The sequence below is a fragment of the Marmota marmota genome, unplaced genomic scaffold (assembly GCF_001458135.2).
Source record: "Marmota marmota marmota unplaced genomic scaffold, marMar, whole genome shotgun sequence".
Classification (NCBI taxonomy): Eukaryota; Metazoa; Chordata; class Mammalia; order Rodentia; family Sciuridae; genus Marmota; species Marmota marmota.
The window spans coordinates 600,816-616,487 of record NW_026000103.1 but is presented as its reverse complement, the minus strand read 5'-3'; the positions used below and the strand labels follow the sequence as shown (position 1 = coordinate 616,487).

The window sequence follows — 15,672 nt, the reverse complement described above, 5'->3', positions numbered from 1 at the left end:
CTGTCACTCAGTGGAACAGAGACTGTTTTGTGACATCCTATTTAACATCCTGCCTTTTTTCTGCTGCTCTATCCTTAGACAAACAAACTTCAGAGCCTAATCCTGGACATGATACTTAAAGTGATGTGGGATTGCTTTGCTCTGTCATTGTTTACTCTTAGATTTCTCTGTAATGTTCCTGCTTTGGACTTGACTCATGGCTCATGGTGATTTCCAAATTCTTTTCTTTATGCTCATATCCTCTGATTTTAGTTTTTCCCGGCAGATGACAGGGATATTATTTCCCTGTATTTTGCAAATTCAGGGACCATGCTAGGTGCCTTATTAGTTCTTGTATCATATCTACTGCAATGACCTTGGCAGGCAGTTAGTCACTGCTTAAATTTCAGAAATGAGGTTGCTGGGATTGTGGCTCAGTGGTAGAGTGCTTTCCTAGCATGTGTGAGGCGTTCGATTCCCGGCACCACATAAAACAAACAAACAAATAAAATAAAGGTATTATGTCCATCTGCAACTAAAAAAATATTTAAAAAAAATTTAGAAATGAGGAAAATGAGATGTGGAGAGAGAGAGACTGACCTGGCAGTGCTGGTGTCCTGGTCTTTTAAGTCTCATAGCCAATGCTGCTTATTGTTAGTCTAAGGAACTTGGCCCTGGTCATTAATGAATTCTATCTTAGGAAGAAAAGTACTTTCTGAGAGAGAAAGCTATATCAACTGAGATATGAAGTTTTAAAATTTATGTATTTGAAATAGATATTCATGTGGTTCAGAAAGCATAAAATGGTGTCTGATGAGAAACCTTCTTGCTTTTCATTCCATTGGTCCAGTTCTCACCGTCACAAATAGCCAATGATGATTAGTGGTTACTAGTCTCTTCCACATTTGTCCAGATACTTTCCATCTATAAGTGAGTAAAAATAAAATCCTTTCCTCCCTAACCTCTTACAAAAAATATTGACCACATTTCAGGTGCATCATCTGTGTCTTACATTTTTACCTGGGGGATCTTTTATTAATATGGGTAGAACATCCTTACTTCCTTTTAGAGTGGCATTTAATTTTCAAATCTATTCTTAAATACATATTTAAGAGAGTTGAACACTTACATCCTCACATAAACATTTATAGGAACATCATAGTGGCATTATTCATAATAGCCAAAGATGGAAACAACCCAAATATCCATAAACTGATGAATAATATCGTCTCTCCATTTGATGGAATATTATTTGACAATAAAAAGGAATGAAGTATTGATATAAGCTGTTACATGAATGAACACCGAAAACAAGCTAAATGAAAGAAGCCAGTCATAAGAGACCACATATGTGGTTCTCTTTATATAAAATAGTTGGGATAGAAACAAAGTAAATCAGATGTTTCTAGGGGCTGGTTGGAGTTGTGGGAAAATGAGGAGTGACTTAATGGATATGGGGTTTCCCCTTGGGGTGATTAAAAATATTCTAAAATTAGATTCTGATCATGGTTACCCAACTGTGTGAATTGCTAAAATCCACTGAATTGTAAACTTTGAATGGGTGCATTTTATGGTGATGAATTATATCTCAAGAAATCTGTTATTAAAAATTTTTATAAAGCTTAACTTTTACTTCTCACCTTTTTAATTGTTATTTTTCCCCAAATAAATCATCCTCCAATAACTGGACTGGTATAATCTAGAGATTTCTCATTTGCTTCAACGCATTCTGTGTGGTTTGAATTACTTTATTAGCCGATGATGTCTAATGCTCTTTAATGTCTGCAGCTTCTCCTGAGCTGTTATACCCATAGCAGGATGCAGGGTTCTGTCCACCTCTGGCCCTGACTGCACTACTTTTGTGAGAAGACATTTCTCAGATTTACTGAAACGTAATGTCTTCTCTGGGTATTGTTTCAATTTGGAGCTGTCAGGCTACATTTTATTGCAGAAGTAATTCACAACTACTAATGAATTCACAATTACTAATGAATTCCCAGGCTCCAGCTGAACTAACTCTGTTCCTATCAACATACTGTCTGTTACAAACAGGAATTGTCCTCTGTCCAAGTCTGCCATCTGCCCTGGGCTGCCTCCTAGGAGGGCCTGGAGCCGGCAAATGTTGTGTTTTTTTTCTGTCCTCTTTCTCATTGCTGAATCCGTTTTTTGTGATAGTGGCTTTTTCCAAATTCTGCTCTCTTTGGATCTTGTTTATTTATTGATCCATTTTTTTCCTTGTCTTAATTAGAAATGAATGGTAAATAAGAAAAACTAGGGATGAACTGTTCTACAGTTTCATCTACCAGCTGTTTTTCTCTGTGTGTAATCCTGTTACCTCAAATGTGGGCACAGAGCTTTTTGGCAGGAATTCAAAGTTTGTGTTCATTTTGTTGGGAGAAATGATTTCTTACAATGAAAAATAAAAAAAAATAAGTGAATGTCAGAAATATATTTCTGATGAATATATTAGTGTCTCACTTATTCCTTTTTTTTTTTTTTTTTTTAAGACAGGGGACTTGCTGGTAGCCCACGCTGGCCTTGAACTTGCAATCCTCCTGCCTCCGCTTCCCGAGTAACTGGTATTACAGGCACGCACCACCACCCTCTGCAATTCATGCCTTTTTCGTGTTTATTTTTCAGCCCTCCTGTAGGCTTGCATTCCCTGTTACCAGCATGTATGGCTCAATGTTCACAGCCTGGAGGATTCTTGAAGTCATGACAGGAGAAGCTGCAACAAGTGACTGGTTGGCTGCAGTGGAGTCCTTGCTCCCTATTACCACAGTGATCCCCAGGCATGTTTTCCTTCTGCTGGCTCACCTCCTTGTTGAAGATAAGGGACAAAACCTTCACCAGATACTGAAGGTCACCACAGAATTAGCTCAAGCAGATTCCTCTCAGGTAAAGCAAAGAATAATGGAATAGTAGTGGGAAAGTTTAAGTTATAGATTATTCTCACTTTGTGGATTATTTATATCAAAGTTATATATTATGGTTTGATTCTTCCCCTCATCTTTGTCTTCCCAGTTTATTCTTCTTACTCTGAATTGATGTATGCTTTACGCAAACTTTTTTTTCTTTTTCTTTTTTAAATTGAAAGCAAGGATGTCAGTATATGATGCTATTCTGGTTCTTCCAATTTTTAGTGGATTTGCTAATTTGTAATGCTTTTGCTAACTCTTGCTATATTTTGAGGTGCCTATCATTCTAATATTGATCATTTAAGGTAGACCCAGTTTGATCAATCAAAAATAAAGCTGTTTGTGCGATAGGCATTCATATCTTTTCAAATTCTTACAATTTCATCCTGTCTTCATTCAGTCATTTATTACACCAGAAATTATTGGGTCCTTCCTATGTGTGGTACTGATCTGCAATCCTGGGATGTGAATGTAAATGATTTCTTGTCTGCACAGAGCTTGAATGTAATAAGAAAGCAGTTTGACATTAATAAATGTTTTTTCTGCCTTTTAAACTAACTATATATTTAACTTAGTATTCTGTGAGGGCCTCCCCACCCCTATTCCGGGATAGCATCTTTAGAATGCATTCCCTGTGAAAGGGAGGTTTCTATTACCAAATGGTTATAGCATTTTTATTAGCCTCTGTTTATCTGTATCTTCATTTAATATTTCTTTTCAACAATGGTGAAGGAAATATTTATCGTTTAATGGAAAACCATCTGTCCCTAAAGGGGAAAGAATGTGATGGGAGAGGTGGAGCAAATATATTTAAGATATAAAGTTAATGTATTTGGAATTCCTTCCCACAACTTGTCATGCTCATTTCTTTTAGTCAAGTAACTGCCTACTGACATCTCACAAAAGGTTTTCACTCTGACCAGATCTCTCCTGTTCTGATTCTCCAAGTGGCTCTGTCATGTACTCACATCTGTGTTTCATGGTATATGCATAATGTGAATCATTCCAACCTGCTTCCTATTTTCTTTTCGATTTCTGAAATCGTATTGACACCTTGTAGGATAATCTTTTGAGACTAGTTACTGCATAGGTAATGCTTGGAGATTATCTAAAAAAAGGATCCCTTGAAATAACACAGCAGCCTACCTTAATCTGTGTGGACTCCTGATATAAAACACATATTACAGCTATTTATCCCTTGCTTTCTCTTTCTTCTCTCTTCTCTCAGTGCACTTGGTCTTTTAAATTGTAGGGTGATGTTTTTTTGTTATAGTTAATGGAAACCCATCTTAAATTACTTCAAACAGTTTTTAGTAACTCTAGTATTTAGGTTAATCTGGCCTATACAGCATGAGAATGGCCTATATAGAGTGTGCAAGATAGTTTCTTTTTTCCCTTTGTGAATAAGCTAGAAGTCCAAAGCCTTAGAACCTTACTTTCATGGGCCCAAAGGAAGAAGGAAGTAGAATACTCAGAATAGCTTGGTCAGATGTGGACCGACCATCTAATAGGATAATGATAATGATGGCCACTTCAACTGGCCTTTCTCAGTTGAATGGAAGTGGTGAAGTGTTAGAGCCCTAAAAATCATGCCACCAGGTTTTGTGGAATGAAGGTAGGATTTACCCAAAGTAAAGATAATTTCCTGGTAATAGAAGTGGGAATATGCCAGACAGACAGAAGACAAAAGCAGAACTTCTCATTCAGTGTTCCAGAGAGCACTGAAATGCTGTAAATGTGGCAGGTGTGCAGAGATGTCCTCCTCTTTCAGCCTCCTAGCAGCTAGGTGGTTGCCCTAGCTCAGGCTGAAAAACTTCTTTGGCTGGTCACCTCTGGCCACCTGGTATTTCATTTATTTACCCTAATATCCTTAAAAACATTATTTTTTTTCATGTGTGCTATAAACAGGATTATTTGGAGAGCACTATAATAACCATTCAGGTTCATGTATTCAATAAATGATTATTAAGCCATGCTATAATTTGAATTCAGTGTTACACTTCGGTTGGATATTTTTTTTGGATATCTTTGAAAGAAATGAGGAAAAATATCCAGTGTAACTGTGCTATTAAGATGAATGGTAGAGTGAGAGATTTAAGTGTATTTATCCAAATTCATGCATAATCGTAGGAGGTATCATAATAAGAATTTTGAAATGAAGTTATTATTTGGGAAAGAAGTATTCTAGGAGTAGGTGGTAGTGTTTATTTTTCTTTCTCACTTTTCCTTATGAAGTAACCATATCATATTAATTTTTAGTAGCCTTTAGCTACCAGGTAAAACAGCCAAAAAGGGAGGACTAAATATTTTGAAAAAGTTAGCTTTCCATCTGTGAATAGATGCTTGGAGTAGATTCAATTTTAATGATTTGGAATTATAGGCAAAATGATTTTTCTTTCATTTAGTTGATAAGACTACAAGTAATATAGTCTATTTCATGTGGGTTTGTCCTTTCTTACCTTATGAGAAGGAAAGCAATCATTGGCTCAAATTCATGGAGGAGTTGATACTAAAGAAAAGTTTCAGATTACTAATAAGAGAGGCTACGCAAATAAGTAAGATTAGGTATTTCAAGGCTTCTTTGACCTGTTATGTTAGTCACCTAACATCTATTGTAGGATTCTGTTGTCTACAGTATGGTTATCTAAGGGTTGTGTTTGAATGACATCATCATTCATTGGAAGAATCCTACTATAAGACTTTATGAAAGAAAATATTTGGCAAGTTTGAAAGAAATAAGCTGTATGTCAAGTATGCGCTGACATCTTTGCTACTAGTAATTCTAAGTGGTATTAATGGAAATACTTGCTAGTACAAGTTATTAGCTATACAAGTTTTTAATATCCATTGGTAACAATGGATTAGTGTTTAAAAAGGGTGATTTTTAGAAATGTGCTATTACTACTTTCCTAACCTGAAGTCTGATGGATCCCCTTTTCCAATGTAAGTTTTCATCCTTGTCTTGTCTGGTTCCCCTGAGGCATACATTTTCCATTGGTTTAAGTCATTTAGGGTCATGGAAGACTGTGGAGGTTAAGTGTTCTGAAGGGAACCAGCCTTGTGAGTACCATTTTGGAGTTAACTGGATTACACTGGATGACAAAATGACTAGATGGTTACTGAAAGCCAAGGCAATGAATCAGTACTTGAAAGAAAAAGATTTTTCTATCTAGGAATTCTGTCAGTGGTTATTAATAATCTTTATAGTTTTCTTACTCAGATATCATGAGATTCACTATGCAAAAGATACAAGCTCATGTCAGGCAGCATTCATTAAAAGTTTATTCTTTTATATTCTTGAAGAGAATATTTTAGAATATTCTGTGAAAAGATCCAAGAATGAGCATCCTGAGTGAATTTCCATGAAAATCTTGAAAGTTTTAAACACATTGATTTATTCTAAAGAAAGGTTTTCATATCATAGTCTTTGTTGATGATAAATGAGGGTTCTGTTTCCTAAGTTACTCTCTGCCTGCCCTGAAATAGCAGTTGGTAGATTCATAGGCTTTTTGACTATTTTGAGATAATAATTCCCGCCTTTCTGATACTGTAATATTATTTTCCCTGCATTTTGATGTAAATCATTGAGGCTGCCTTCCGATGTGCTTAAACGACAACTGAAGAACCAGGCTTCATAGCTTGTGTACAGTTGACCTTATTCTTTCCTTGTCAGGGAGCCATTTCCTACCTCTCTAGTTTGTCTAGGATCTGGCAATATCTGGGATGGAGTCAGTGGTAGTGAATGTTTAGCAATGACTACAGAGTTATTTAAGGAATAAAGTGGATTCTAGGCTTAAAATGAGGAATTTTTCTCAATTTTTAGCCCTTCTAAGAAGATTATTGAATTGTATTTTGACTCCTTAGCTAATGATTGACCCACCATTGTAAGATGATCATGGAAAATTAGGAAACATTTGAAACTGGTAAAACTTCCTTAAAGAAGAAGTTAACTGTCCTTCTTCAGCCAGTTTTGATTGCCCTTCTATCTCCCTGTGCATGTGAACCCAGCATAGTGACATCTTTCTTGTCTAGAATCACATCTGACTCTGATCCGCACTGTGTGCCTCTGATACATTCGTAGTGGTCATAGAGCACTAGTTTGGTACCACTTTCCTGAACCCATCTATTATGGTTTAGATGTGAGGTGTTTCTCAAAAGCTCCTGTGTGAGACAATGTAAGAATTTTTGGAGGTGAAATGATGAGATCAAGAGAGTTATAACCTAATCAGTTATATAGATTAACTAGGTGGTAACCGTAGGCAAGTGGGGTGTGGCTGAAGGAAGGAGGTCACTGGTGGTGTGACTTTGGGGCTTATATTTTGTTCGTGGTGAGCAGAGTTCTCTGTGCTTCTTTTTTTTTTTTTTTTTTTTAAGGAGAGATGAGAGATGAATTTATTTTAATATTTTATTTTTAGTTCTCGGCAGACACAATCATCTTTTGTTTGTATGTGGTGCTGAGGATCGAACCCAGGCCGCACGCATGCCAGGCGAGCGTGCTACTGCTTGAGCCATATCCCCAGCCCTCTCTGTGCTTCTTGATTGCCATGTCTTGAGTTGCTTTACTCTACCTTGCCCTTCTGCCTCACCCTGGGCCCAGACCTATGGAGTCTGCTGACTCTGGACTGAACCCCTAAAACTGAGCCAAAATAAACTTGTCAGGTCTTTTGGTCACAGTGACACAAAAATGTGACTAAAACATCATCTTATTTACCTGATTGTGTGCTTCTACCAGTCTCAGCTTGAAACATTGCTTTTATTCTTTTCCTTTCCTTATTTATTTATTTTTAGTTGTAGATGGGCACTATGCTTTTATTTATTTATTTTTATGTGGTGTTGAGGATTGAACCCATGCTAGGCAAGCGCTCTACCACTGAGCTACAGCCCCAGCCCTTTTTTAAAATGGGCAGTTCTTGGCTTCCAGTAATCTTTCTCCCATGATTTCTTTGACAGCTTTGGATAAACTTCTCTCTGTATTTCCCAGGGACCTGTTCCCCCAAACTTTCATAATGCTTCTTGGGTTCCTTAGATGAAAGGGCTATTATTTATATCTTAAGGCCTTTTCTAATATCTATTCTGCCCTTCCTTATTCACTGGGCTCTCCCATAGCAGTTGATTGATATTCAACATTATAGCTTAGAGGATAATGGAGGTGTCTGAAAAATCTATTTTTCACATAACTTTGTGATACTATAAAAGTCTAATAGGACTTATCAGATGTTTAATAGTGTATTAATGTTTAAATATTAATGTTTAAATATATGTAAAGAGAATACCTGACAAAAGATTAGATTATATTTTAGAAGTCAAGGCTGCTTATTGGTGATTCTATAATCTGAGAAAATGTTTTCTTTCCATGTTTCTACCTTTATAATTAAGGGTATATGCAAGGATCAATATATAGAATATTGGTCACTAGAGTCTTGAGGAAGGGGAAAGGAGAATAGAGGAATTTTAAATAATAGATATCAAAATATGGTCACAGAGGAAGAATTAGTACCAGTGTTCGACAACACAGTAGGATGACTATAGATTGTAACAATTTTATACTTTGTAAAGAGCTATAAGAAGTTTGAAGGTTCCCAACAAAGAGATGACAAACACTTGAGGTGGAAATGCCAATTACTACAATTTCATACTTATTATACATTGTATACAGGTATCAAATTATCACATGGTTACTCCATAAGTATGTATAATTATGTATCATAAAAAATTTAAAGCATACCTAGTATGTAAATTGAATATTAACCATAGGATACTAATTTTAGGTTGGTTGAAATGGTTTAGTAACATTTCTAATGGAATAACTTCAATGTCATGTATAAAGCATATCAATTTCTTTTTTATTGATTTATAAAAAAGTACCTGCTAAAGAGTTAATTTTTTTAACTGACACACACACAAAATTATATGTACTATTTGGGTACCAGGTAGTGTTTTGATACATCTATACATTGTGTATTGTTTAAATCAGGTTTAATATAGCTATTTTCTCAAACACTGATCATTTCTCTATGGTGAAAAGTTTAACAATCCTTTCTTGAGGCTTTCTAACTATGTAGAACATTATTCCCTGTAGTCTCCTTGCTGGGTGTCAGCACACCAGAACTTCTTGGTCCTATCTGACTGTAACTTGGCATCCACTGATCAACCCCTCCCCCTACTCTTTTGGCCTCGGGAACCACTATTCTATTCTCAATCTCTGTGGGCTCAACTTTTGAAGATCCTACATATGAGTGAGAGTGGGCAGTAAAAGGTTTATAAATTTGAGTTTAGATAGCCACAATTTCTTCCTAAAAACCCATTCTCATTGTTGAATTTAACCAAATAAGTTTCATGAGATTTGGTGCCTCTTTCAGACACAGGTACTAGCTGGGTATTAATATTGGCCTGAATTTTTTCTGAGGTATCTCTATAGTTTGGAAGTGGTGATAATGATGTTTGTTTATTTGGTCTTGTTTTTACTTGCATTTTGCAACTCTGACATCTTTTATGTGCTTTTTACATTTTGGTCATTAAGCCTCACTGAAGGCCTTGCTTAATGGGAACAATTTGATAACTTAATTTTTTGTGATGTTTTTTAAGGACTTAATTTTTTTTTTTCCCATTAGCCAAGTGTTGTCTAGGTTCATGGCCCATGACTTTCTGGTCTTTTAAAAGTCATATTATCAAACAGTAAAAGTTGACTATCAGGGCAGAATCCTGTGATAGTTCTACTTAGGGTCATAAGCCATACTTTAACATGGAAAATGAATAGGAAATGTGTGAAATTTAATGATCTGTAACTTACTGCTGTGAGAAAAGAAGAAAATATGTTTTATAAAAGAATTTGCACAAAGAGTTTTAGGCTGCTTTGCACTCTGTTCTTTTGTCACTGAGTTCTATGAATTGCTACCCCCTGAAGCCAGTCTGTTTCCTGTGTTCTTCACACCAGCAAAAGAAGTCAGATTGTACAGTACTTTTAATAAAGACCTTTAGAGATAAGTGCTGAACTACTATTCCCTGGTAGCCCCTGCATTTTTTCTGTGCCTAGAAAAAAATTGGTATGATTCTGTCTGCACAACAATTGAAGGGAAACACAGAACAAAATACAAGGTCAAGTTGCATCTACCCTATCGTGTGGAAATATGTTTATTTCTTCTTTATTCACCTCATTTAGATATCTCAATAAATTGTTTTAAACTAGCAGAATCATTGTATGTTTTCTAATTGTGTACATGAAGCCAAGAGTTCATGCTCAGACAATCACTTCTGTGTCCATCCTCCTGCCATTCCTGGGTATTAATATTGAGCTGAATTATTTCTGAGGTATCTCTATAGATTAGAAATCACTTAAAATTGAGGGAATGTTTGATTGTGATTTTTTTGAGTTCATCCCTATTACTGAGAAAATTACTAGCTTACTAATATACTAAAATAATATCTGTTTGTCTTGATGTATCACTGAACACTGAGCATCAGAAAGGAGGGGAGTGGAATTTGAGGAAGAGGGGTCTAATACTGCCTTTAGAGCAGTGGAATCTGCTTCCTGCTGATTCAGGAAGCAGTAGTTTTGTCTTCTGGTTAAAATTCTTAACTGATGGATTTTTAGTGTTTTAGGGGCTCTGAGAGAAGAATCGCATTTTGTTGAAACCTTGAATTTTAAGGAGAAAATATACTGAAGTACACCATTTCCAGACCAAAATTTTCCTATTTAGTCAGTGGGATGGTAAAGAGGGAATTAGTTCTATGCCTACTTGCACCATGACCCTAAAGTGAGGCTGCCAATTGACGTGCCTCACCATTTCTGTGCCCTTCTGCAATCACCCCTTCCAATGAGAGGAAAGTTTTATTTTAAAAAAACAACAAAAAAACCCCCACATTTTTTTACATCTGTAGAAGCGACCCATACCAGCTCCCTCTGACCAACTTGGTCTTGATTCATATATGTAAATGAATATATAAGGCTCACCAGACTCGAGAGAAAATTTATCAACATGACTAACCAGCACACCTAAGAGAAACAGAACTCAGGGAACAGAAGATTATGTAAAGATAATCTAAGTCCTAATCAATGTTGGGAAGATATTGTATAAATGTATTATATAAAAAGAAGAAATCTGAAAATTTCTGATGCGTGATTGCCACAGTGCATCTATGGTGGCTAGATTAGTGATCTGTAGATGTTTCAAATACATTTTTAGAGTAAAGATCAGAAAGATGAAAAATTTAAAAAGTGAAGACATTGGAGGTCAATCTTTGGTGTTCTAAAATCTTTCTAACAAACAGGCATCTCAGGTTGGAGGGATCAGAGAAAATGAAGCACAGAAACTTAAAACATGACAAAACTCTTAGTTGGAATCCGGGAGGGGAGACTCATAAGGCTGCAGATTGTTAGGTTCTGATGAAAGCCAAGTAACACAATGAGAATATATTAGTGCCTAAATAAGTCTCCAGAACTTCAAGGTTAGAAAATCTCAAGAGATTTTGGGAAAAGAAAACCTTATTTAAAATTAACATTCAATCCAGTGAGTTGTGGTGATAATCGTCACCGAAATGGTAAGATTTTGATGGCATCCAGCATTTGTTGGATCTTCAATCTTGTGTGGTTATTTGTCTGCATTATGATAGCTTACACTGGCCTTCTATCAGTCAAATCAAACAGGAAACAAAGAGCCATGACTTCTGAAAGCACATATCAAAAGGTGGAGATTAAGAAGGTCCAAGTGAATCAGTCAAATAGCATGCTTACTTGATCAAAAGTTATACTTTTTTGTATTTTTGTTTGTAATGCTTATTTTGGGAGATTATGAAATTTAAAAAAAGGACCTTTTTAGTAAGCAAAAGAAGAGTTTTGTATTCCCTTTGTTTTGAAAAATATGAGATATTGAGAAAATTAGACCTTATTTGTTTGGGTTGAAACATTTAAAAGATTTGACAATTTGAAATCTCGAAGCACTTATTCAGTAAGTAATCATGCAGGCCTCTTTGGGTTACAGATTTTAATTGGAGCTTGGCATACAAGACAGTTATTGGAGTATGCATAGGGAGATGGTCAGTATGTGCTGTATAAGGAAGAACAGAATGTCAGGTGTAAACTCAGAAAGGAGCAGCCGGAAATAGGAGATTTATGAGTAAGTTTTGCTTGATAAATATAAGTTCTTTGAAATGAATTAGAAGAAGCATATTGACTGTTTCTATCATTTGTGAAATATGTTTTTATTTTGTGTGAAATTTTTATGGTTCTCTTTTAGTACCATTGTTGAGAAAACAGTGGAATGAATGTCTGGAGGTTCTGGAGTAGTTCTTTACTTTGTGAGCTATTTTTACCAATAGTATTTTTCTCTAACATTTCAGGTGTAATTTTCTTGTTGGGGAGTCAAAGCTAGCAACACAAAAATCACAATTATAGCTACTATCTGATAACTGTAATTGAGATGATGGGTCATGATTTTATGAATTTCTCCATAACTCTTCAAGTTGGACAGTAGTGTTAGCTCCTTTACCAGGAGTCTTGAGAAATATGCTGTCCCGTTATTGTGCCCACTGGGCTTCTATCCCACCAATGACTATTTTGAGCATTTCATGATAGATAGTATAATAGACTCTTTGGCAGTGTTTCAGAACTGTTATTGTGAAGAAATTGCATATTCTCAAATCTATTTCCAATAGGTAGACATTGTTAGAAAGTAAGTGGAACCAGACAGTTAAGAAGTGACTTGGGGTGATTTCTGTGTGGTAGGCGTATGGTATATGGATGGACTTTTGGAGAACATATGACTGTCCTCCTTGCTTACTACCATTCTTGCGAGAATGGATTACTTCTTCATTTAAGAGAATTTGTGTATTTCTTCCCCCCCCCATCTTTAAAGAAAAGTGTATAAAAATATGTTACTTGAATTTTTCATATTACAGAATCAAATAGTACTAAAGCTCAATGAGATTAGTAAGGTCAGATTAACATTTTGAAATATAAAAAGACAGCTTATATCCCAGAATGTAAGCTGTCTTCAATGGGATATTTTAGTAGATACAGTTAGATTTAGAATTTATGAAAGGTATTTCTCAAGGAAAAACCCTTGTTTTTACTTCACAGTAACCTCAGATAGTTCCTAGGTTTTGTTGAGTGATTAAATTAACACATAACTATATTTACTACTGTCTTAGAACCAATAAACTATTTTCCAATATTGTCATGCGTATCCAAACTAATAGATGGAACATTGTAGAATCCAGGGACAAATTTAGGCTAGGTTAGATTGCAGTAAAATCTTATTAAATTGAAATCCTATTAATTTAGGGTTGGGGTAATTTGTTATAGGCTGAGGTAAAGCATAAACAGGTGTTGAAGCTACCGTTTTCAGGCAGTACAGATTTGCTCATTTACATTAGTACAATGAATGTGCCAATTTAAGATGATCAAATTATCTATTCATTAAGACATATCAACAGGGACTGGTACTTGGAAACACATGGCTAATTAGTTTGTTACAGTATATACGTGAAAGTAATCAAATTTTATTTCTTTAACATTTTTCTTTAATTCAGTCTTTCCTACCTTCATTATTTCTAGTAGTCTGAATTATTATTAATGATAATTATATGGTGGCATTTTACTCTATGTGCACTTAGTGTCAAATTGTATTCAATTTTTAATGGTAGAGGTGCAGGTTGATCTGTTAAGTGCAATTATCATGAAATTATTCAGCTTGAAATATTGTGGTGGCCTTGTTTTTACTAGGTTCTGTTTTATTATTAAGCATTTTTAAGTCATTCATTTAATCATTCAACATATGTTTATCGCAATCCTTCTACATGGTAGGTGCTGGTAATATTAAGGTGAAATGATAAAGTTAGTGCCTTCAGGAATGATGGGGTTGATGGATTGACAGAGTCATTAAAAGTTACTCTTCAGTACAAGATGATAATTGCCAATTGGGTAATTGCCAGTACAAGATAATAATTGAGGAGGTATATAAACACCCCTATACCATAGATGTTGGAATGGGACACATGAATTTCCCTGATGGAGGGTAAAAGGAAAAACATTCTAGGCCAAATAAAAAAGGCATGCAAATACATTGAGGTATGGTAGGTCATAGTGGTTAACAAGACTGCAAGTCATTTTGTATTAATCTGGGATATATGTGCGTATATATGCATATACATGTATATATGTATATATATACATATGCATATAGATACATATATGTGTATATACATATATATGAATATATATGGTGAGGAAAGTTGTTCCTAGAATAGATACTTAGAAGACAAGGTCCTGAAAAGCTTTGCAATCAGGCAGAAGATGAGAACTTATCTAAAGTACTGGGATAGTCAGAGGAGAGATGAAGTTGTTTAACATGATGTTGAAGTAGAAATGTCAATAAAGACCTTGATATACCAGTGTGTTTTGAGACAGAACACTCAGCAGAACTTGAAGTACAGTAGGAATAAACCTAAATGTATTAAAACTACTAGAATTCTTATACCTCATTAATTAATGTATACATTTATGTTATTAAATGTAAATCAAAGTTATGAAATGAGAGGACAGAAGAAAAGAGGGAAGGTGTTTGAAGAAAGTTACTGGAGAGGTATGAGTTTCCAAAGTTTCAGCCCCTTAACTTAAGCCTGGTGACGGGGACCTCAGCCTACTCCCTACCTCTCCCATCTCGTCCCCAATTCAGCTTGATGTGTGTCCCTTGCAGTTGGGATAGATGGATGGATATGGTGAATTGGTGACTGTCTGAAAAATTTAAGAGGGAGTGATGATCTGGCTAGCTGTTGTGATGGTAGAAGGAGGAGAGAGTACTGCAACATCAGGATTAACTTACATATCTAGAGTTTGTCAAAGCATAGGATTTGTTCATGTTTCTCATAATAAAATATGGGATCAGGGTTGTCTCAGATTTCTTGGGTGCTGCTCAGAGGCCTATAGAAGCCTCTATTGGAAGAAGCAGAATTCCTAGGGGCTATGGAACAATTTAGCCAGAAAAGAGTCTCATGGGTATCAGGAGTCTAAAGAAAACTCAATCTTGCAGGTTTGAACTACTTACCATGGAGGAATTGAAGAATCCTTTTGGGGCCTGTGAAATGTAAAGACACCCTAGCCATGTAGTGATGGGGTGCTGTCACTCTTCCCCAGGGGATCCTGTCTAGATTCAGAGGTGGAGCAGAGGAATCTGAGCCTCTTGGTATCAATTAATGGATGGAAATTTATGAGAATCCCTGAAATTTGCCAGTCATCACTTGTAGCCTTTGCTAGGGAGATTTTGGATTTCACTTTCCTAATCCCATCTGTCTGGGAGTAAGAGATGTATAGATATTCTCAGGTTTTGACTTCTGTGAGCATTGAACAGTGCCAAACCATTTATTGTAGTAGAGACTGCCAAATGATTAGTTCTTTGGTATCCACCTTTAGACTTTTTTGAGGTTTGTTGAGGTTTTCGAAGAGATGACTCAAAATTTTCTTTGGCTGAAGTTTTTCTCAGCAATGTCAAATTGTCTTTAGAATCGATGGTGGATTGCTGAAATACTGTGAAGCATTAAAGTAATTGCAATAACTAGGTCTGCTCATTTCGTCTCTTTTCTTATTTTTCCCCTTTGACACATTAGTGGAATTTCACTGAGCTCATATAGAAAGGAGGAGCCTTATGTATATTTCTATTGCTTTGTGGAGAATTCTTAGTGCCTGATTTAGAGCACTCAGTGAGCATTTGATAAGTTCTTAGTTTTTGAAGCTGGGGAGGGTTCAGGCAATGGTTTGCAAAATTGCTGAAAAAAGTCCAGG

At 35.8% G+C, this 15,672-nt stretch overlaps 1 protein-coding gene across 1 annotated transcript in view; it reads left to right on the top strand.

The window, feature by feature from the left end:
- Focad (focadhesin) overlaps positions 1 to 15,672 on the top strand; it is a 260,449-nt gene that overhangs the window by 64,216 nt on the left and 180,561 nt on the right. The window contains exon 10 of the mRNA XM_048783888.1: positions 2,620 to 2,877. Within this exon, the coding sequence (XP_048639845.1) occupies positions 2,620 to 2,877 (258 nt within the window). The remainder of the gene's footprint in view (positions 1 to 2,619; positions 2,878 to 15,672) is intronic.